The 22,472-nt window shown below is 43.0% G+C and overlaps 1 protein-coding gene across 2 annotated transcripts; it reads right to left on the reverse strand.

Moving 5' to 3' along the window:
* Positions 1 to 2,818: 2,818 nt before the first annotated feature.
* Positions 2,819 to 19,600, reverse strand: LOC309852722 (natural cytotoxicity triggering receptor 1-like). Of its 2 annotated transcripts, XM_082709883.1 has the most exons (10): positions 19,558 to 19,599; positions 19,130 to 19,165; positions 8,241 to 8,433; positions 8,122 to 8,157; positions 7,654 to 7,938; positions 5,832 to 6,110; positions 5,521 to 5,571; positions 4,732 to 4,779; positions 4,397 to 4,609; positions 2,819 to 2,937 (listed from the first exon to the last, which is right to left on the reverse strand). In XM_082709883.1, the coding sequence occupies exons 3-9, from the start codon at positions 8,272 to 8,274 to the stop codon at positions 4,419 to 4,421; spliced, it is 924 nt and encodes a 307-aa protein (XP_082566009.1). In that variant the 5' UTR covers positions 8,275 to 8,433; positions 19,130 to 19,165; positions 19,558 to 19,599; the 3' UTR covers positions 2,819 to 2,937; positions 4,397 to 4,418. The 2 variants fall into 2 exon arrangements, with proteins under 2 accessions (XP_082566009.1, XP_082566010.1); XM_082709884.1 differs by lacking the exon at positions 2,819 to 2,937 and having other exon boundaries at positions 2,945 to 4,609; positions 5,521 to 5,568; positions 19,558 to 19,600.
* Positions 19,601 to 22,472: the final 2,872 nt, after the last annotated feature.

Here is a 22,472-nt window from a genome sequence, read left to right on the forward strand (position 1 = left end):
AAATGAGATCTACCCAGCTTGTATCCAGAGAAAGGCAGGTCTACCATGGGAACCACAAGCTCTGGTGGTGGAAACCCTGCAAAACTGATAGTGCAGGATAGTCAGAAAATGAGCAGAGGAGGCCAGCTGAAGCTGACTGTTTCAGGGAGGAAGTGGTCATACAACCGACACAAGCACAAAGGTTAGACGAGGCTGAGAAGCATCCACTGCGAGTTCTAGGAAGCCATAAATGTTTATCACAAAACACCTTCAACGGAAATGTGTGTGTGGGGAGAAACCACCTCCCGGTGGGCTGACGCCTGAGTTTGAGGGGGCAAAGCAGAAAACTGGTCTTCAGAGCCATGGACCAGTAAGAGTAGAGGGGATGAAGGTTTCCCCACATAACTGTTCGTGTTCTGAACCTTGAGGTCCCATTCATACCTCAAAGGTATTTTCTAACTGGGACAATGAATATCTACAAAAAATTATAACCATTTGTTTACTCAGTGGTAAGACATGAAAAATATTCCCCATGATACTGGTAATAAGAAAAGGATTCTTGCTATCGATTAATGTGCTGGAGGTTCCAGCCAGATAGTAAGACAATAAAAAAAAGAGATCAATTTTACAAAAAAATCCTAAACATTTTTTAAAATTATTTATTTCTTTTCAGCATAACAGCATTGTTTTTGCACCACACCCAGTGCTCCATGCAATCTGTGCCCTCTCTAATACCCACCACCTGGTTCCCCCAACCTCCCACTCCCCGCCCATTCAAAACCCTCAAATTGTTTTTCAGAGTCCATAGTCTCTCATGGTTCACCCCCCCTTCCAATTTCCCTCAACTCCCTTTCTAAATATCTTTTAAAGCTAGAAATAATCTAAAATAATCTATATATGTTAAAATTAAGATGTGAACTCTGCAAGACAACTGAGTACACATTCTGTAAACAAGATCCAGTTTTATTTTTATAACACCAGCACAAACCATGGCGGTAAAGTTATTTAAAGAATGATACCACTTGCAAAATAAAAGTCATGTACCTAGGGATCTATCTGGGGCTGATAAAACTGGAGGATATATCTCACGGAAATCTAACAAAAAATGTGCACATTCTGTACATAGAGGACTGCATGATATTATTTAAAGAAATCAGAGAACATATAAACAAATGGTGAAATATAACACATTTAGGGTGCAAGCTTTCATGGACTGAAAGATTGAAGAGATGGTAATCCCCGCCCCCAAATTGATCTATGGTTTTAGTACAATTTCATGCACAACCCAGGCTGGTCTTTTGTGACAACTGACATCTTAAAGTTAATATTGAAATCTAAAGGGCCCAGAATAATGTAAGCAATCCTGGGAAATAACAAAACCAACAAATATTACCAATCTCAGGACCAGGACCCATCACCCATCGCTGGACCTCCCTCTGGGTTATCAATACCAGTCATCGCCCTGGTTGTCAACTCCAAAAACAGGAGACATTCTCGACTGTGCTGTTTCTCCATGGTTTTGTTTTCTCCTGCGCATTCCCTTCTCTCTGTCACTGGAATGGTCTTTCTATAGTGCACAAGTCATCTTATTACAGCCATGATCAAAGCACTCAATGAGCTCCCTTAGCCTGAAGGAAGAAATGGACATTTAAGATGTGGCTTCCATGGCTGTGCTTGACATGGTGCACCCAGCGTCACCCAGGCTCAAAGCTCTACTTACACGGCGTGCTTTCACCCTCTGTCCTGCCTGTGAGTCTCAGCTTGAATTGGTACAGACACCTGCCACCTTTATCCCCATTCCTCATCTGTATGCCTGCCTCAATGTCTCTACAGAATGGAATTTTGCATAAAAGAAGCTCCACTATCATCCTATAGTTCTTTGATCCCAACTTAAACCCTTTCACTGCATTTACTCACTCTCTTGAAGATCTGCTCTCCTGGACAATCAGCCCAGGGATGTGGTCCTTTCACCAGTGCTCGGCACATAGTAGGGTCTTGTCAAAGAGACTGCTGGTGCCTATCACAACTCTGTCACGCCCCTCCTCACTCCATTGGTCATAGGAATGCCACTATTGATCTTGTCACAGAGACGCCTGAAATAAAAGCTATCATTCTCAGCCTCCTTTGTATCCAACTGGGAAAGCTATTAGGTTCTAACCACTGAGAAATCAATGGAAGTGCTTTTGAGTGTTTCCAATAAATCTCCATGACAAGCAATTCGCCAGTACTTCCTCCACCTTTCCCTCCCTCTTTCCCTCCCCATGCTTCATTTTGCTGTCTGGAATACAAACTGGGTTAACATTTCAAGAAGAGCAATGTTCTACTTAACCACCTGGTCTACTCCTATTGGCCAGTTTTGGAAGACTTTGAGTGAGGGGAACAGCCTTGTGTGGAAAAGACCCCCCCCCACCTCTCTGAGGAGGCTCTCAGGCCCCTGCCCTTACCTCTGGAGACCCCAAATTTTTCTACCTTACACCGTTTTTTCCCCCCTTGAAACTGTAGGTTTCCTACTACGGGTTAGAATATGGAAAATCTGGGTTGTCATAAACACAATCCGAAGAAGTCCGTCATGTCTTGGATAAAGAACATTATGAACCATGAGAGACTGTGGACTCTGAAAAACAACCTGAGGGTTTTGAAGGGGTTGGGGGGGTGGGAGGTTGGGGGAACCAGGTGGTGGGTATTGGAGAGGGCACAGATTGCATGGAGCACTGGGTGTGGTGCAAAAACAATGAATACTGTTACACTGAAAATAAATTTAAAAAATTAAATAAAAAAAGAAAGAAAACAATGCAATATTATCTTTAATATGTAGAAAGAAAAGAACAGGCATTTAGAATTCTATACATAAAATTGAATTTATTTTTCAAGTTATAGAATAAAATAAAGATTTTTTTTAGACAAAAAAAGAACATTGTGATGATTTAGTATCAACAGATGTCCTTGGTCCGTGAACACCTAGCAGATGAAGAGCAGAAAGAAGGATGTTTAGTTCTGGTCCACTGGTTTTGAGGTAACAATTGGTATGAGTTTCAATTCCCTGTAATACTCAGGATAGTCACAGCTGCTGTGCATTGGGCTAACTTCCATGTGTCAGAGCCTATGCTGGTTTCGTGACATTCTTTTTTTTTTTTTTTGTATGTAAATATTTAATTTATTTATTTGACAAAGATCACAAGTAGACAGAGAGAGGGAGAGAGAGAGGAGGAAGTAGGCTCGCTGCTGAGCAGGGAGCCCAATGCAGGGCTCGATCCCAGGACCCTGGGATCATGACCTGAGCTGAAGGCAGAGGCTTTAACCCACTGAGCCACCCAGGTGCCCCGACATTCTTTATCTTGTTAAACATGCATGTCACCCCTTTGAGGTTGGAATTAATGTTCTCTGATACGTAACAAAAAATTCAGATTTAGAGAATGGATTTGAGCTGTGTGAGGCATCAGAGTCTTGACGGGGGGAGGGACCCACATCATGATTATATTAATGGGTTGATCCAGTGGAAGTTCTCAAGGCACAAAGTGTCCAGACAGCATTTCAAGGACAATAGTCAGCAGTCTCAAGGGCTAAGTTGCACTACTGCCCCATTTGTGTACTGACTGACCTGACATATATTTCTGGAGAGCTCTCTTAGTGGCAGAAGCTGTGAGCACAGTCATCAGATCCAGCACAGACTTAATTCACACAAGTTCACGGTAGAGATGGGAAAATGGATATGTATGCAATGTTAGAGCCCCGGTGCTATTATAGATGAACAGAAAGTGCTTTGGGAGCATGGAGGTGATATCTGATGTTGAGATGGAGGGTTTGGGAGCTCTCTTGGGGGAGACCCGAGGAAGAAGGCAAAGTCTGGATAAAGAAGCAAGGAAGACAGAAGCCTGTAGTGGTATAGGACAGAGGAATCGGGGCAAGGCTGAGATCCAGCTAGGACACATTCAGCCATATGTGTGCTCATGGTCTGTATCTCCTTTGACCTGTTGGTGCCTCACTGGCTCCTGTTGCTTTTGATAAATGCCTATTCTGTACTGGTTATTATTCTTATTTTCTATACTGGTTATTATTTTTTTCTGTACTGGTTATTAAATATCTTGAATGACATATTGCAGCAATGGAAAGAAGAAGGGATGAAGACCAAAGTAGGAAGGAAATATTTGTGGCCATGCTGTTAACAAAGGAGATATTCTGGGGGAAAACCAGAGTGGTTAAAGCTTTGGTTCGCATCAGGCAGGCACAAAAATGCTTACACCCCGGAAGAGACAAGAGGGTCTGTCTGGAGGGAAATATAGCTCTTTCATCCCACCCTGCCCAACAAGCTTTGCCAGACTCCATGCAGCTGTCCCTCAGTGTCCTGCAGGGAACCCCCCTTTGTGGGTACAACACAGAGCTCGCTCAGCTCAGGGTCAAGGCCAGAGTTCAGCTCTACCTGGGACCAGCACATCTCTTGGTCATTCGTTCAGGCGTCTCTGTGTTCTGAACCTTCTCCTGCATTCCTGACTTGAAGCCCCGTTGGCTTTTTCTTGTGCCCTCTTCCTCCAAAGCCAGTCTTCAGCCAGGAGGCACATGAGTGCCACCAGGACCAGGAAAGCCAGAATGATCCGAAGGAGATTCTGGGCAGTGTGATCCCAGGAGGCAAGGTCTGGGGTCAGAGGACAGACTGAGGACTGACAGGAATGGGTGCACATACCTCGTCCCGCCTCTCTCCTTCTCCCCATTCTAGATTACACTCCTTCACAGCCTGCACACCCGCTGCTTGCCTACCTTGCTGGAATTCTGCCTCTGTGGTTACCAAGTCAAGATCCCAATAGTCTGTGGGCGAAAGGAAAGTAAAGCAGTGAGAAAAAGAGAGAGTGTTGGCCACCAGGCCACCTCTCCTCCCTCAGATGGGCCCCATGGCCTCATGCAGCTTTTCCAGGTCCACACCCCACCCTCAAGGTCCTAGTGGCTTCATATGTCTGGTGAGAAGAAGAGCCAAAGGACAGGTGAACCTGGGGGGAATTTAGCTCCAGAACCTCACGCCAGGCATGTTTTCCTTCTGGCCATCAGCTTCCTCATTACCTCGGTCAACATGGCTTCTTCCTCACACATTGGATGACTCACAATCTCCCCATTATCTTCCAGGCTCTGAGCCCACTCCCCATCCCCACTAACACGCATGCAAGGTCACTCCCGGTGCAGGAAATTACTCCTGGGGCTCACCCTCCCCCTGCCATATGCAGTGGCCATTCCCTCTCTCTGGAACGTTCTTTTTCAGGTAGCCACAGAACAAATGTCCTCAGTTCTTCAGGTTTTTGCTCCTCTGTGAGGCAATTCAGACAGTTCTAATATTGCCACCCGCCCTCCCGGTCACCCTGACCCCATTTGTTTTGCTCTATCTTTCCTCCACACCACTGTTTGCTCCCCCTGTGCTACATGCTGAGCTTGTTTCTCTGACTTTGACTCATGGTCTGTTTCCCACTTGGGATATAAGTGCCACAAAAGCAACATTTCTTAGTGTCACTGAGAGGCTCTAATCACCCCCCCCCAAGTTTAGAGGTAACTGTTACTCACCAGAAAAAGAGGTGTGCTCTGTGGGTGCAAGGCTGGTGTCCCCAAAATCTTCTAGCAGTGGAAACAAAGAAAACCATAAGGGTTTTGGGTTTCCTCCAGTCTTCCCACCGAGTCCTTGCGTCTTCCCCCTCCTTGTTCCTCTTCTTCAGGAACAATCAGCTGGGCCTCCCCAAAATGCATGTGAGGGAGGGCACTTCAGGGAGGTGCCTGCTGCCTCTTTCCACCTGTCCCTTTGCTGTCTTCCTCATCACTGGTTGGGGTTCACTTGGGGTTCTGGAGAAGATGTGGGGGAAATCTGAGGGTTTCCTCACCTGTGACCTGGAGCTTCACAGGCTCACTGGGGAAGGACCAGGCATGGTTGTTATAAGAGCCAAAACATCTGTACGTCCCTCTGTGGGCTGTGGTCACAGGACCTATGGGGAACTCCACCTGGGTGTTCCCGTATCTGTGCTGAGGGTGAGGGGATCTTCCCTCCTTGAGCAGAAAGAACTTGTTTGTTGCAGTGCCTAGCCGACAGTAGAAGCTCACGTTCTCTCCTGAGGTCACCTCAGGCCCAGGATGGACAGAGAGGGTGGGTGTGTCATACAATTCTGTGGGGGAAGGAGACAGGTAGTTTAAGAGAGTCTTTATCCCGCCTCCTATGTGCCCTTTCCTCCTTGGCCTTAAGACTGGGATGTCACTCCCCAGAATCAGTATCTCCCTCTGCTTTGGTCATGGACACGCCCTCGCTGATCTCACCCTTCAAGACTGAGACACTCATTCCTCTAGCCTTCTCTCTGTGGGGATTGCCAGACATCAATGGTTCTCAGAGTTAGAGATCCTTGGGGCCAGTGACATCACCATCAGCTGGAAGCTTATTAGAAATGCAGATTCCCAGGATCCACCCCAGACCCACTACATCAGAAACTCAGGGGTAAGGCAGTCAACTGTGTTTTTAAAAAATTGTTATTGTTTTCCATTGCTATAAAATACATGACACATAAAATTTACCATCTTAACCAATTGTATGGGGACAATTCAGTGGTATTGACTACATTCACATTGTCATGCAACCATCACCACCATCCATCTCCAGGACTCTTTTCATCTTACAGAACTGAAACTGTCTTCGCTACTAAGCACCCTCTCTCCATCACCATCCCTCAGCCCCTGGCACCCCACATTCTGCCTTCTGTCTCTATGAATTTGACCATCCTAAGTCCCACATGGAAGTGATCCCTACAGTATTTGTCCTTCTGTGACTGACTTATCTCACTTGGCACAATGCCTTCAAGGTCTATTCACGACATAACAGGTGTTTGAGTCTCCTTCCTTTTTAAAGCTGAATAAAATTCCCTTGTGTGGGTAGACCACATTTTGTTTATCCATTCCTTTGTCAGTAGACATTGGGCTTGTTGCTACCTTTTGGCTATTGTGAACAATGCTTTCATGAACCTGGGAGCACTAGAGATATCCATGTTTGCCAGATGATTGTGATACCTGCTTGAGTTTGAGAGCCACATCCCTCAGCTGAAGGCAACCCCTGTACCTGAGACCGCCTTCCCTCCCAACCTCATTCCACTCTGTCTGTTTCCATATCATTTACTCCTCAGGTGCCCATGACGGACTGATTTGTCCTGACTTAGACTTATGGTCTGTCTTTCCCCCGCTAGGGTGCAAGTGCCACATAAGCATGGATGTTTGAATATAATCTCCTCCCCAGAAGGGGCTGACACTAGTGGGTACAAAACCCCTAGCCTTATCTTGAGATCTTGAGACCATGCAGAAGGACCATCCCAGGTCCAGAAGGACCATCCCAGGCCCAGAAGGACCATCCCAAGTCCAGAACTCCATTGCTCGGCTGAAGTGTCTGCTGAAACTGCACTGTGGTCAGCTCCTGCCTTTTGCCTGGCCTGTTCCCTTCACTCCTCATCACTGGGGTCACTTTTGATGATGCCCCCCCAGGGTTTCCCCCACCCCCCTGCCCCATGCACACACACATCCATGTCAGGGCCTCTCACCTGGAGAATCTGACCTATGACCAACCTGCCTCTAGGTCACAGACAACCACAAAGAGAGCCTGAATGACACTGAAGGAGATTAATAAATACGTGATGACCCTCCCCGAATTCAGGCCGAGGATGGGACAGTTACCTGTGACCACCAGATCCAGAGGGTCACTAGGGTTTGACCAGAGCTTCTTGCTTCGGTAAATACACTTGTATTGCCCTGCAGTGAGTGGGGTCATGGCTGGGATGTGGAACATGGCTATGTTCCTCCTTCCATGTTGCTTTGGGCTCTGCTGAAGAAAGAGGTGTCCCTCGAAATACAGCTGGTACTTCACAGCCTCAGGAGTCCCCTGGCAGAAGATAAGCGCCTGCTTTCCCTTCGGAATCATGAAATCTGGCTTGGCCCAGATGATGGGTTTTGAAAGATTCTCTGGAAGGGAATCAGAGGTTGGAGTTCCAGATATAGCAACTTCCCACCCAAATGTCCACCCGGTTGCTGGCACCAAGCCTTCCTAGAAAACCAGAGGCCCTTTTCTCTCCTCTGGTGGCTCCTAGGTGCACACTTTGTCTGAGCCTAGTAGAGAGACTCTGGGGCTCTGAGGGATGGACTCACGCTTCTCGGTGCTGACAGTCTGGCTCAGGAACAGCCCTGGAAGATAGGAACAGTGAGACAGGCTGCCCCATCCACACCCAGACCCCTGGATACCATCTCTCTCATGCGCAAAAACTCACCGAGGTAGAGCAGGGCAGTGAGTGTAGAGGTCATAGCACTGATCCTACCAGGTGAATGTGGAGCAGCTGGGTGAAGACTGAGTCCAGTAGGGCAGGAAGGTGCACAGGATGTGGTGGGTGAAGCCCAGCACTAATCGCCATGGGGTTTTCACACGGACTTCTTACAAGAAGATTCACAGTCTTCCTTATACCTCTGACCAAGAGGCATAAAGACAGGTCATGGTCCCCAGACACATCTGATCATCTCTGTGCTCTAACCAGATCCTCTGACAATTGTCTGCCCCATCTGAAACTCATATTAGGGTCCTCTTCTAATAGGTCAAAATTTGACCTATTTTAAAATGTGGATATTATGCCCAGGAAAGGGATAGGGTAGTGTACAGAGCAGAAACCGTAGAATCATTTTAAAAAATATGTGTTTAATCTTTGCTCCCCTTTGTTTGGTATGCATATGCTTGGGTCAGTGAGTTGACTTCAACAGAATGAAATGATAACACTATCTTTTCCAAGGATTTGTTACAATGTTTCAACAAACTGCATAAAGAAGAGGTGGTCCATACACACAATGGAATATTACTCATCCATCAGAAAGGATGAATACCCACCATTTACATTGACATGGACGGGACTGGAGGAGATTATGCTGAGTGAAATAAGTCAAACAGAGAAAGTCAATTACCATAGGGTTTCACTTATTTGTGGAACATAAGGAATAGCACGGAGGACATTAGGAGAAGGAAGGGAAAAATGAAGGGGAGGGACTGGAGGGGTGACAAACCATGAGACACTATGGACCCTGGGAAACTGAGGGCTTTAGAGGGGAGGGGGTGGGGGATGAGTGAGCCTGGTGATAGGTATTAAGGAGGGCATGTATTGCATGGAACACAGGGTGTTATATGCAAACAATGAATCGTGGAACAGGACATCAGAGACCAATGATGTACTGTATGGCAACTAATGTAACATAAGAAAAAAAAAAACATAAACAAGAATAACAACAAATTGAACTTGAAACATAATGTTGTTTCTTACATAAGTATATTCCTTTAGTCTATTATAAAACAGAAATGGAATATTAAAATCTTAATTATTTGAATATATTTTTAAACTCAAAATGTGTTTTTAGGGGCATCTGGGTGGCTCAGTGGGTTAAAGCCTCTGCCTTCAGCTCAGGTCATGATCCCAGGGTCTTGGGATCAAGCCCCAAATCAGGCTCTCTGCTCAGCAGGGAGCCTGCTTCCCCCCTCTCTCTCTGCCTGCCTCTCTGCCTACTTGTGATCTCTGTCAGTCAAATAAATAAATAAAATTTAAAAAAATTTTTTTAATCCTCAAAAGTTCTAAACAATTACTGAAAATGAAATATAGCCATTTGTATGTCTGTATTAGAGAAGTGTCTGTCCATATCTTCTGCCCATTTTCTGATATGCTTGTCTTTTTTGTGTGTGTTGAGTTTGAGGAGTTCAATATAGATCCTGGATATCAACCTTTTGTCTGTACTGTAATTTGCAAATATCTTCTCCCATTCTGTGGGTTGCCTCTTTGTTTTCTTGACTTTTTCCTTTGCTGTGCAGAAGCTTTTGATTTTGATGAAGTCCCAAAAGTTCATCTTCACTTTTGTTTCCTTTGCCTTTGGAGACATATCTTGAAAGAAGTTGCTGTGGCTGATATCGAAGAGATTACTGCCTATGTTCTCCTCTAGGATTCTGATGGATTCCTGTCTCACACTGAGGTCTTTTATCCATTTTGAGTTTATCTTTGTGTACAGTGTTAAGAGAATGGTTGAGCTTCATTCTTCTGCATATAGCTGCCCAGTTTTCCCAGCACCATTTATTGAAGAGACTGTCTTTTTTCCACTGTATATTTTTTCCTGTTTTGTCGAAGATTATTTGCCCATAGAGTTGAGGGTCCATATCTGGGCTCTCTACTCTGTTCCACAGGTCTATTTGTCTTTTTTTATGCCAGTACCATGCTGCCTTGTTGATCACAGCTTTGTAGTAAAGCTTGAAATCAGGTAACGTGATGCCCCCCGTTTTATTTTTGTTTTTCAACATTTCCTTAGCGATTTGGGGGTCTCTTCTGATTCCATACAAATTATTGGATTATTTGCTCCAGCTCCTTGAAGAATACCGGTGGAATTTTGATTGGAATGGCATTAAAAGTATATATTGCTCTAGGCAGTAGAGACATTTTAACAACGTTTATTCTTCCGATCCAAGAGCATGGAATGGTCTTCCATCTTTTTGTGTCTTCTTCAATTTCTTTCATGAGTGTTCTGTAGTTCCTCGAGTACAGATCCTTTACCTCTTTGGTTAGGCTTATTCCCAGGTATCTTATGGCTCTTGGTGCTATCAGACACATGAAAAAATGTTCATCATCACTAGCCCTCAGGGAGATTCAAATTAAAACTACATTGAGATATCACCTTACACCAGTTAGAATGGCCAAAATTAGTAAGACAGGAAACAACATGTGTTGGAGAGGATGTGGAGAAAGGGGAACCCTCTTCCACTGTTGGTGGGAATGCAAGTTGGTGCAGCCTCTTTGGAGAACAGTGTGGAGATTCCTCAAGAAATTGAAAATAGAACTTCCCTATGACCCTGCCATTGCACTCCTGGGTTATTGACCCCAAAGATACAGATGTAGTGAAAAGAAGGGCCATCTGTACCCCAATGTTTATAGCAGCAATGCCCACGGTCGCCAAACTGTGGAAAGAACCAAGATGCCCTTCAACTGACAAATGGATAAGGAAGATGTGGTGCATATACACTATGGAGTATTATGCCTCCATCAGAAAGGACGAATACCCAACTTTTGTAGCAACATGGACAGGACTCAAGAGATTATGCTGAGTGAAATAAGTCAAGCAGAGAGAGTCAATCATCATATGGTTTCACTTATTTGTGGAGCATAACAAATAGCATGGAGAACATGGGGAGTTAGAGAGGAGAAGGGAGTTGGGGGAAATTGGAAGGGCAGGTGAATCATGAGAGACTATGGACTCTGAAAAACAGTCTGAGGGGTTTGAAGTGGCGGGGGGGGAGGTTGGGGTACCAGGTGTGGGTATGATAGAGGGCACGGATTGCATGGAGCACTGGGTGTGGTGAAAAAATAATGAATACTGTTATGCTGAAAATAAATAAAAAATTTAAAAATAAGACAAAATCAGAGAGGGAGACAAACCATAGAGACTCTTAACTATAGGGAACAAACTGAGGGTTGCTCTAGGAGAAGCAGGGGGGATGGGGTAACTGGGTGATGGGCAAAAAGGAGGGCAGTTGATGTAATCAGCACTGGGTATTATATGCAACTGGTGAATCACTAAACTCTACCTTTGAAACTAATGATACACTATATATTAATTTATTTTAAACAAATAAATAAAAAGAAAAAAGAAATGCTAGATTTGAAAGAACAGGAGAGTCTTCTTAACTATGGGGAAAGCATGTGTTAATACACAAATGTCAGTGTAGGGAAAACTAGAAGCATACATGTCATGGAATATATGGTATGTTGAATGGATATTATTATTAATTAATTAGTAGCATTAATAATTTATGGAATTCTAAGTGTTAAGGTCTTACCTAGAAGGCGGTGAGGATATCTAGTTTTGCTGAAAAATTCAAGACAGAGTGAAATTTTGAGCCAGACCTTCTGTAGAGGCTGGGAGAAAAACAATCAGCAATGAGAACTGAGAATGCATTGCATGTTTTTTTTTTTTTTTCCTGCTTATGTACTTTATGTTTTTAATTTAAATTAATTTATTTATTTTCAGAAAAACAGTATTCATTATTTTTTAACCACACCCAGTGCTCCATGCAATCCATGCCCTCTATAATACCCACCACCTGGTACCCCGTCCTCCCACCCTCCCCCTGCCACTTCAAACCCCTCAGACTGTTTTTCAGATTCCATAGTCTCTCATGATTCACTTCCCCTTCCAATTTACCCCAACTCCCTTCTCCTCTCTAACACCCCTCGTCCCCCATGATATTTGTTATGCTCCACAAATAAGTGAAACCATGTGATAATTGACTCTCTCTGCTTGACTGATTTCACTCAGGATAATCTCTTCCAGTCCCGTCCATGTTGCTACAAAAGTTGGGTATTCGTCCTTTATGATAGAGGCATAATACTCCATAGTATATATGGACCACATCTTCTTTATCCATTCGTCCCTTTCCAAAGTGGTGCAGCCACTTTGGAAAACAGTGTGGAGATTCCTCAAGAAATTGAAAATAGAACTTCCCGATGACCCTGCAATTGAACTCCTGGGTATTTAGCCCAAAGATACAGATGTCATGGTGGATAATCTTTTTAATGTGTTGTTGGATCCTGTTTGCTAGGATCTTGTTGAGAATCTTAGCATGCATATTCATCAGTGATATTGGTCTGAAATTCTCCTTTTTGGTAGGGTCTTTGCCTGGTTTAGGAATCAGGGTAATGCTGGCTTCATAGAAAGAGTCTGGAAGTTTTTCTTCTGCTTCCATTTCTTGAAACAGCTTCAGGAGAATAGGTGTTATTTCTTCTTTGGAAGTTTGGTAGAATTCCCCAAAATCAAAAGCTTCTGCACAGCAAAGGAAACAGTCAAAAAACCAAAGAGGCTAATTTAGGCCATTTTCACTGGTGTAAGGTGATATCTCAATGTGGTTTTAATTTGAATCTCCCTGAAGGCTAGTGATGATGAACATTTTTTCATGTGTCTGGTAGCCATTTGTATGTCTTGATTGGAGAAGTGTCCGTTCATATCTTCTGCCCATTTTTTGATATGATTGTCTGTTTTGTGTGTGTTGAGTTTCAGGAGTTCTGTAAATCCTGGATATCAACCTTAGTGTGTACTGTCATTTGCAAATATCTTCTCGCATTCCATGGGTTGTCTCTTTGTTTTCCTGACTGTTTCCTTTGCTGTGCAGAAGCTTTTGATTTTGATGAAGTCCCAAAAGTTCATCTTCGCTTTTGTTTCCTTTGCCTTTGGAGACATATCTTGAAAGAAGTTGCTAAGGCTGATATCGAAGAGATTACTGCCTATGTTCTCCTCTAGGATTCTGATGAAACACGGACGGGACTGGAAGAGATTATGCTGAGTGAAATAAGTCAAGCAGAGAGAGTCAATTATCGTATCGTTTCACTTATTTGTGGAGCATAACAAATAGCATGGAGGACAAGGGGTGTTAGAGAGGAAAAGGGAGTTGGGGGAAATTGAAAGGGGATATAAAACATAAGAGACTATGGACTCTGAAAAACAATCTGAGGGGTTTGAAGTGGCGGGGGGGCGGGAAGTTGGGGTAACAGGTGTGGGTATTATAGAGGGGCACGGATTGCATGGAGCACTGGGTGTGCTGAAAAAATAATTAATACTGTTATGCTGAAAATAAATAAAATCTTATTAGCAATTTGGGGTCTCTTCTGATTCCATACAAATTTTAGGATTATTTGCTCCAGCTCTTTGAAGAATACTGGTGGAATTTTGATTGGAATAGCATTAAAAGTATAGATTGCTCTAGGCAGTATAGACATTTTAACAATGTTTATTCTTCCAATCCAAGAGCATGGAATAGTCTTCCATCTTTTTGTGTCTTCTTCAATTTCTTTCACGAGTGTTCTGTAGTTCCTCGAGTACAGATCCTTTACCTCTTTGGTTAGGTTTATTCCCAGGTATCTTATGGTTCTTCGTGCTATAGTAAATGGAATCGATTCTCTAATTTCCCTTTCTGTATTTCCATTGTTAGTGTATAAGAAAGCCAATGATTTCTGTACATTGACTTTGTATCCTGCCATGTTGCTGAATTGCTGTATGAGTTCTAGTAGTTTTGGGGAGGAGTCTTGACTGGGGCATTTAGCCCATTAACATTCAGGGTAACTATTGAGAGTTATGAATTTAGTGCCATTGTTGCCTATAAGGTGACTGTTACTGTATATTGTCTCTGTTCCTTACTGATCTACCACTTGTAGGCTCTCTCTTTGCTTAGAGGACCCCTTTCAATATTTCCTGTAGAGATGGTTTGGTGTTTGCAAATTCTTTCAGTTTTTGTTTGTCCTGGAAGCTTTTAATCTCTCCTTCTATTTTCAATAATAGCCTGGCTGGATATAGTATTCTTGGCTACATGTTTTTCTCGTTTAGTGCTCTGAAAATATCATGCCAGCTCTTTCTGGCCTGCCAGGTCTCTGTGGATAAATCAGCTGCCAATCTAATATTTTTACCATTGTATGTTACAGACTTCTTTTCCCGGGCTGCTTTCAGGATTTTCTCTTTGTCACTGAGACTTGTAAATTTTACTATTAGGTGACAGGGTGTGGGCCTATTCTTATTCATTTTGAGGGGCATTCTCTGAACCTCCTGAATTTTGATGCTTGTTCCCTTTTCCATATTGGGGAAATTCTCCTCAATAATTCTCTCCAGTATACCTTCTGCTCCCCTCTCTCTTTCTTCTTCTTCTGGAATCCCAATTATTCTAATGTTGTTTTGTCTTATGGTGTCACTTATCTCTCGAATTCTCCCCTCATGTTCTAGTAGCTGTTTGTCCCTCTTTTGCTCAGCTTCTTTATTCTCTGTCATTTGGTCTTCTATATTACTAATTCTTTCTTCTGCCTCATTTATCCTAGCAGTGAGAGCCTCCATTTTTGAAGGCACCTCATTAATAGCTTTTTGATTTCAACTTGGTTAGATTTTAGTTCTTTTATTTCTCCAGGAGGGGCTTTTATATCTCCCGAGAGGGTTTCTCTAATATCTTCCATGCCCTTTTCGAGCCTGGCTAGAACCTTGAGAATTGTCATTCTGAACTCTAGATCTGACATATTACCAATGTCTGTATTGATTAGGTCCCTAGCCCTCGGTACTGCCTCTTGTTCTTTTTTTTGTGTTGAATTTTTCCGCCTTGTCATTTTGTCCAGATAAGAGTATATGAAGGAGCAAGTAAAATACTAAAAGGGTGGCAACAACCCCAGGAAAATATGCTTTAACCAAATCAGAAGAGATCCCAAATCGTGAGGGGGGAGAAAGGGGATAAAAAGAGGTTCAAAAAGAAAGAAAGAAAGAAAGAAAAGAAAAGAATTTTAAAAAAGAAAATTAATAAAGAAAAATATAAAAAAGGAAAATATATATATATTAGATTAACTAGTTAATAAAACGTTAAAAAAGAAAAGGGTAAAAGTTAAAAAAAATTTAGCAGAAGTAGAGAAAAAAGATGAAAAAGAAAAAAGTGAAATTAACTGCAAGATTAAAAAAAATCACAGGTAGAAAGCCATGATTTCCATGCTTTGCTTTCTCCTCTTCTGGAATTCTGCTTTCTCCTTGGTATTGAAACCGCACTCCTTGGTAGATGAATTGGTCTTGGCTGGATTTCTTGTTGATCTTCTGGGGGAGGGGCCTGGTGTAGTGATTCTCAAGTGTCTTTGCCCCAGGCCGAATTGCACCGCCCTTACCAGGGGCTGAGTAATCCGCTTGGGTTTGCTTTCAGGGGCTTTTGTTCACTGAGCACTTTCCATGGAGTTCCGGAGGACGGGAATACAAATGGCGGCCTCCTAGTCTCTGGCCCGGAGGAGCCGAGAGCCCGGGGCCCCACTCCTCAGTGTGTCCTCAGAGAACAGCGCCCAGTTACTCCCGTCTGCCCGACCTCTGGCCACGCTCCGAGCTCACCGAGCCTGCGACCGGTTCAAGGTAACCCCGAGCTGTGATCTTACTGTCGGCTCTGTCTCTGTAGCCAGCTTTCCCGTTCCAATACCCGCAAGCTCTGCAACACTCAGACACCCCCGATCCTTCTGTGACCCTGCCGGACCTGAGGCCACACTGACACTGCGTGGGCTTTGCCCCGGTTTAGCCTCTGGAGTAATGTCCCTCAGGGAACAGACTTTTAAAAGTCCCAATTTTGTGCTCTGTTGCTCCGCCACTTGCCGGGAGCCGGCCCCTCCCCCGGGGTCTATCTTCCTGTCGCTTTGGATTCACTTCTCCGCCAGTCCTACCTTTCAGAAAGTGGTTGTTTTTCTGTTTCCAGAATTGCTGTTCTTCTTCTCTTCGATCTGCTGATAGATTTGTAGGTGTTTGCAATCTTTAGATAAGCTATCTAGCTGATCTCCTGCTAGCTGAAGTAGTCTCAGCCTGCTACTTCTCCTCCATCTTGACTCCTCCCCTGGTGTATCATCTATTTTAGACTTGATAGTGATGTGTCCAACTGCAGCTCTGTGAAGGAGGAAAGACTGTGCCATGCTCAGGAGGATTGTCATCAAGGACAACCAACCTACTCCCTGTGGCCAAGGAAGGTATTGACTATATTTACCAAAAATTGCAGGATTTCCTGTTATTCAGTATTATTCACTCACCAATACAACTGTGTTTTTTTTTCTTCCAAAGTATGTGGAGCGATGCCTCCATTAATGCAGACACAGTGTTCATTTAATACCATGACCTAAACCAGTGGTTTTCAATCGGGGACAATTTTGCCTCCCAGGGGACAATTGGCAATGCCTGAGGACATTTTTGGTTTTCAGAAATGGGATGGGAAGCACTGTTGACATCTAGTGGGGTAAAGGCCAGGGGTCTTACAATGCACAGGACTTCCCTCCCAACAAAGGACTATCTGCCCCCAAATGTCGATAGGTCTGAGGTTGACAAACCCTGATCTACACAACTGGTGTAAGAGCTTAAAGGAAATGATGATGTGGGAAATGTCAGAAAACCCAAAAGACTCCACCCCAAACTACTAGAACTCATACAGCTATTCAGTAATGTGGCAGGATACAAAGTCAATGTACTGAAATCAGTGGCTTTCTTATACACTAACAATGAAAATACAGAAAGGGAAATTAGAGAATCAATTCCATTTACTATTGCACCAAGAACCATAAGATACCTGGGAATAAACCTAACCAAAGAGGTAAAGGATCTGTACTCGAGGAACTACAGAACCCTCATGAAAGAAATTGAAGAAGACACAAATAGATGGAAGACCATTCCATGCTCTTGGATCGGAAGAATAAACATTGTTAAAATGTCTATACTGCCTAGAGCAATCTATACTTTAAATGCCGTTCCGATCGAAATTCCACTGGTATTCTTCAAAGAGCTGGAGCAAATAATCCTAAAATTTGTATGGAATCAGAAGAGACCCCGAATTTCTGAGGAAATGTTGAAAAAGAAAAACAAAACTGGGGGCATCATGGTACCTGATTTCAAGCTTTACTACAAAGCTGTGATCACCAAGGCAGCATGGTACCGACATAAAAACAGACACATAGACCAGTGGAACAGAGTAGAGAGTCCAGATATGTACCCTCAACTCTATGGTAAAATAATCTTTGACAAAGCAGGAAGAAATATACAGTGGAAAAAAGACAGTCTCTTCAATAAATGGTGTTGGTAAAATTGGATAGCTATACATAGAAGAATGAAACTCGAACATTCTCTTACACCATACACAAAGAAAAACTCGAAATGGATAAAAGACCTCAACATGAGACAGGAATCCATCAGAATCCTAGAGGAGAACATAGGCAGTAATCTCTTCGATATCAGCCACAGAAACTTCTTTCAAGATTTGTCTCCAAAGGCAAAGGAAACAAAAACGAAAATGAACTTTTGGGACTTCATCAAGATCAAAAGCTTCTGCACAGCAAAGGAAACAGTCAACAAAACAAAGAGGCAACCCAGAGAATGGGAGAAGATATTTTCAAATGACAGTACAGACAAAATATTGATATCCAGGATCTATAAAGAACTTCTCACCACCTGGTACCCCGACCTCCCACCCCCAGCCCCTTCAAAACCCTCAGATTGTTTTTCAGAATCCCTAGTCTCTCATGGTTCACCTCCCCTTCCAATTTCCCCCAACTCCCTTCTCCTCTCTAACTCCCCATGTCCTCCATGTTGGGTGTGGTGCAAAAATAATGAATACTGTTATGCTGAAAATAAAAAATAAATTTTAAAAAGACTGAACCAAAAAAAAAGAACTTCTCAAACTCAATACTAATTTTTTAAAAATAAAAATAAAATAAATTTAAAAATAAAAAAGTATATAATCGCAGGTCATGACACACAGTTTGCAGTGCAGAGATGTAGATCTTGGAAGTCTGATAATAGTGTAAGGGTTCATCTGATACATGAGGATGAGTAGCAGTTGACTAAGCAATCTGGATGGTAGATCAGGAGCATTGTGTATAGAAGGGATGATGGGAGAACGGTTAATAAAGTACAAATAAGTGAGGTACAAATTAAAGTAAGTTCTGCATGGGTGTGGAGCAGAGTTTCAGTGGGAGAGCAGAAGATGGGTTGGGGGAGCAAATGCAGCTTGTGCGGGCAGCGCTTGGGAGAACCAGTCACATCCATAGATTTATCTGAAGTTTGACCCCTGAGGGGTTGGAGGGAGATAAAGATACCTGTGCTTTAAACACTCAAGTAATCCAATCTATAGTCTTTGGAAGGAGCTGAAGGAGAGAAGACATGGATGGACAAAACAGGAGTGGAGGGGACAACATACACTCATACTTGAGAGCTACTTGGTGTCCAGTACAGAGACAGCTTATGAGGGTGGGACTAAGGTAACATCCCATTATATGAAGCAAAGTGGTTAGAGTGGAGAGAATCAGATTGTGAAAAAAAGCAGGTCTGACACAGGGACAGATATTGGGCAATCACCAAAGGTTCCCAAATTCCTCACCTCTGCAGTTGTCAACAGTCAGTTAAATATGTGTCTTTGATATTGGGGAAGACAATGGAAGAAAACACTAATGGAAGGAAACACTAAATCCAGGTCTAAGTGAGATGTGTTTGGAGAGGGGAACACATCAGAGATGGCTGGGAAGGGGAATAAAATTGGAATTTGCTTGGGTGTTTGACTGCTCTTCCAACCCTTTTGCCCCAAGATATAAGATAGCTGGGAAAGAGTTAGCAGAACACTTACATTCCTGTGCCCAAATCTTCTGGCTCTGACAGAGCACTGGAAGAAAGAGATTCATGAGAGATCAGTTCTCCAGTTTCTATCTTTATTTCAAGTTACCCTGCTTAATGACATGCAGGGTGTATTTTTTTTCTTCCACAGCAAGCATCGTTTTGAGGCTCATCTTTTAGTTTTATCTTCTAGATTCCAGGCCCTATGGCTCTCATCTATAGGAATCCTGGACCCCTCATGGATCCCTAGATAGCATTACGTGGGTTGAATATGTCCCATAAGCTACTTGGATATGGGCAGACACAGTTATAGATATCTGGGCAAAGGCCAACTCTCCAAAAAGGTGGTTAGAATCTTCTGAGTCCTCATAGTAAGAGGGACATTGACTGTTTTGGAACTCCCCCTCCTTCCCCTAGACCTACTTGCTTTTGAGGACTCACCAAAACAGAGAAGGATGGTGTCTCTGGGATCCATGATTCTGAAACAGCCTCAGCCCAGTTAGTCTCTTGTTGGTGTACATTTGCAGAATGAGAGATCTTTGTAGACAGTAAGAGAGATCAGCAGGAAGTATGAGGTCAGAGTCTCTGGTCAGAGAATTTCTCCATCTATTGCCCCACAAATAATGGTTCCTTCCCAAGAACTTAGTTCTGGATAGCTCTTGGGTGGGGCCTGAGAGGAGACCAATCTTACTGCTTATGTTTCCTATGAAAAGTGAGTGTTTTCCTCAACTGATGTCTATTGGGGCTCAAATCCTTCTTTAAACCAGAGCCCACATCCAAGTGGAGGGGCCTGGGAAAGAGTGTCATATGGTGCCATACAGACAGAGATTCGTCTTCATTGGACCATTAGTCAAAAGCCACATGTCTTTGCCTGTTATGGACCCATGTACCCTCTCTGGAATTCAGGGACTAACTATATCCACTTGGGATTGATCAGGAAGACAATATACTCTTACACAGGGGATTTTCTTTATGCCAGCATGCAGAGAAATTTTCTCAGGAGCTATTCATCATCTGTAGGGAAAGAAAGTCTTATACCTATACCTATTCTTATCTATATATCTAGATACAGACACTGGATAGATAGATATTTAGCTGTAAGATGGGATGGGAAGTCAAATATTCCAAATCAAATTCTCTAACATTTGCCACATTTTTATTATAATATATATACTCTTGCCTTCCAATACACCAAATGCCCAAAGTCTTGAGCTTCTCCCATCTTTTGGAAGGCACCACCAACAGTCATATTTTAAAAACAGTGAAAATGAGTCTTCAAGAGAAATGACTTTGCTAAAGACCCTGCAGCTAAGAAGGAGCAAAACAAAAATTTAATTGTTAAACATCCAAAAAATATTCATGTCTGAAGCTATTTGATCATTTCATTGATTATGACCAATATGTTACATTCCAATGATTGATAGAGCGTGGGTTTTTCTATTTGCTTGTAGGAACACAGTGACTTACCCTTGAGGGAAGGGTCGACTTGAAAAGACCCGAGGGATCTACTTTGAGAAATGGTGAAAGTTGCTTTTCTTAGTATATATTGATATTTGAATATTTTATGTTGTATGTCAGAGAATAAATGGAAGTGTTGCTATCTAGCTGTAAGATATATCTATCTATAATATCTATTTATATCTAGATATACATATAACTATACTATCTATCTATATAACTATATCATATATCTATCTATATATATAGTTATAATATATATTGATCACTGTCTAATATAATATGTCTTTGTCATTGAAAAAAAAATGAATTTACTTCAGGATACATCACATTTCCCAGCTGCTAGTGATTTGAAATAGTGACCAGCATTGTATCCTAGACAAAGGTTTTTTTCAGCTTTAGTACTATTGACATTTGGGGCTGAAGAAGGATTCTCTGCTCCGTGTGTGTGGAGGAGGCCATCCTGGACACTGAAGGGTGTTGAGCAGCATCCCTGACCTCTGCATGGTAGATGCCAGTAGCAACCCCCTCCACAGTCATGACAATTAAAAATGTCTCCAGACATTGCCATAATGGTTCCTGGTGGGCAATATTGCCCCAACTGAGAACGAGTGTCCTGCACCATCTGTTGGCACATGCAGGCTGTGGAACTAGACCTTATTCTGAGACATCACTTAGCTTCATACATCCCACAGCATCTCACCTCCTTTCCTTGAGGCATTTAGGTTCTACAGGATGTAGGCCCCACCTAAGGTCACAGAACATAGATCAGTCCAGTGGGAAGGCCTCTAGAGCACATTTCCAAGCACAAACCCTCAAAGTGTTCCTTTAACCTGCTGTTCCCTGAGGTCTCAACAAGTTCCTCCCAGAATCAAACCTATCCTAAACACCCTGTTTTTCCTCCCAACTACCCTGAAGGAATCTCTTGCTTCTCTACCAAGGAGGAAGACACTGTAGTCTGGAGGAAAAACTCGCCTTCTCACATTCATTCATAACATTTCATGAGAAGCTACATGGAGACTTAACCTCTCTTCCAAACTCTTGCCTTAACCCTAGCATCCATGCTGAAACTCTGTTCAAAAAGCCACATCTAGGCTGGGGTTGCAGAAAACCTCATTTGTCCATGTGATCATTATGGGTTCATGCATGCCCTGATGTCTGGGGAATTCCAGGTAACTCCGCCATGTATCCCCTTGGAGATCTCAGTAAGACATAATATGCTTGTTTTCCTTCCCTGGCTATTGTACACCTATGTTTTGCAGAAACCAGGAGCCCCACAGAACTGATCTATACCCTGGGTGCCATCTGTCAGGCCCTGTCATCACTGTTCAGATCCTTCTACAAACTGATGACAAGAGAGGAGGCTGAAAAACTTCCTTTCCAATTATAGCTGTTTTCCCACAATGTGTGATGAACAAAATTAACCGAATTCCTGGAAATTTTTTGAGCCAAGTCCAAGGCCATACCTGGTTCCTAAACTCAAGTGTAAAGTCCATATCTGGGACACTCCCCTAAATTCAAGGTGTGACCTTTGTTTACAGGGGTGGTATGGATGGGCTCAGGGGTCTTCTTTTTGGGGCCCCATGATGATCAACAACTGTGCTGTGTTGTGTGGCCTTTGACAAGACACGTCTTCTCTTTGACAAGACACTTAATCTCTTTGAATTTCCCTACTTTGCAAAGTGGAGATAACAAGGAGCTCTGACAAATTTTACATAAAGATTCATCAAGGAAACATATGTAAAGCACATTTCATTAAACAGGTGCTCAAAAAGGTGTGAATTCCTGTCATTGCCGCAAAGACACCTATCATTTTCACTGTTGTACACTAACAAAGATGTTTGCTAACTTTGTTGCTAATTCTGCATCCAAAATATTGCTAGACCTATGTTCTAATG

Source organism: Mustela nivalis, assembly GCF_964662115.1.
Source record: "Mustela nivalis genome assembly, chromosome: 18".
Lineage (NCBI taxonomy): Eukaryota > Metazoa > Chordata > Mammalia > Carnivora > Mustelidae > Mustela > Mustela nivalis.

Coding starts and splice junctions, on each gene's coding strand:
- LOC309852722 (XM_082709883.1), bottom strand. CDS start 8,274: ATGACCTCTACACTCACTGCCCTGCTCTACCTCG. Junction 4,780..5,520: donor AGAGCACACCTCTTTTTCTG/GTGAGTAACAGT, acceptor TTTCGCCCACAG/ACTATTGGGATCTTGACTTG. Junction 4,610..4,731: donor AGAGGCAGAATTCCAGCAAG/GTAGGCAAGCAG, acceptor CTCTGACCCCAG/ACCTTGCCTCCTGGGATCAC.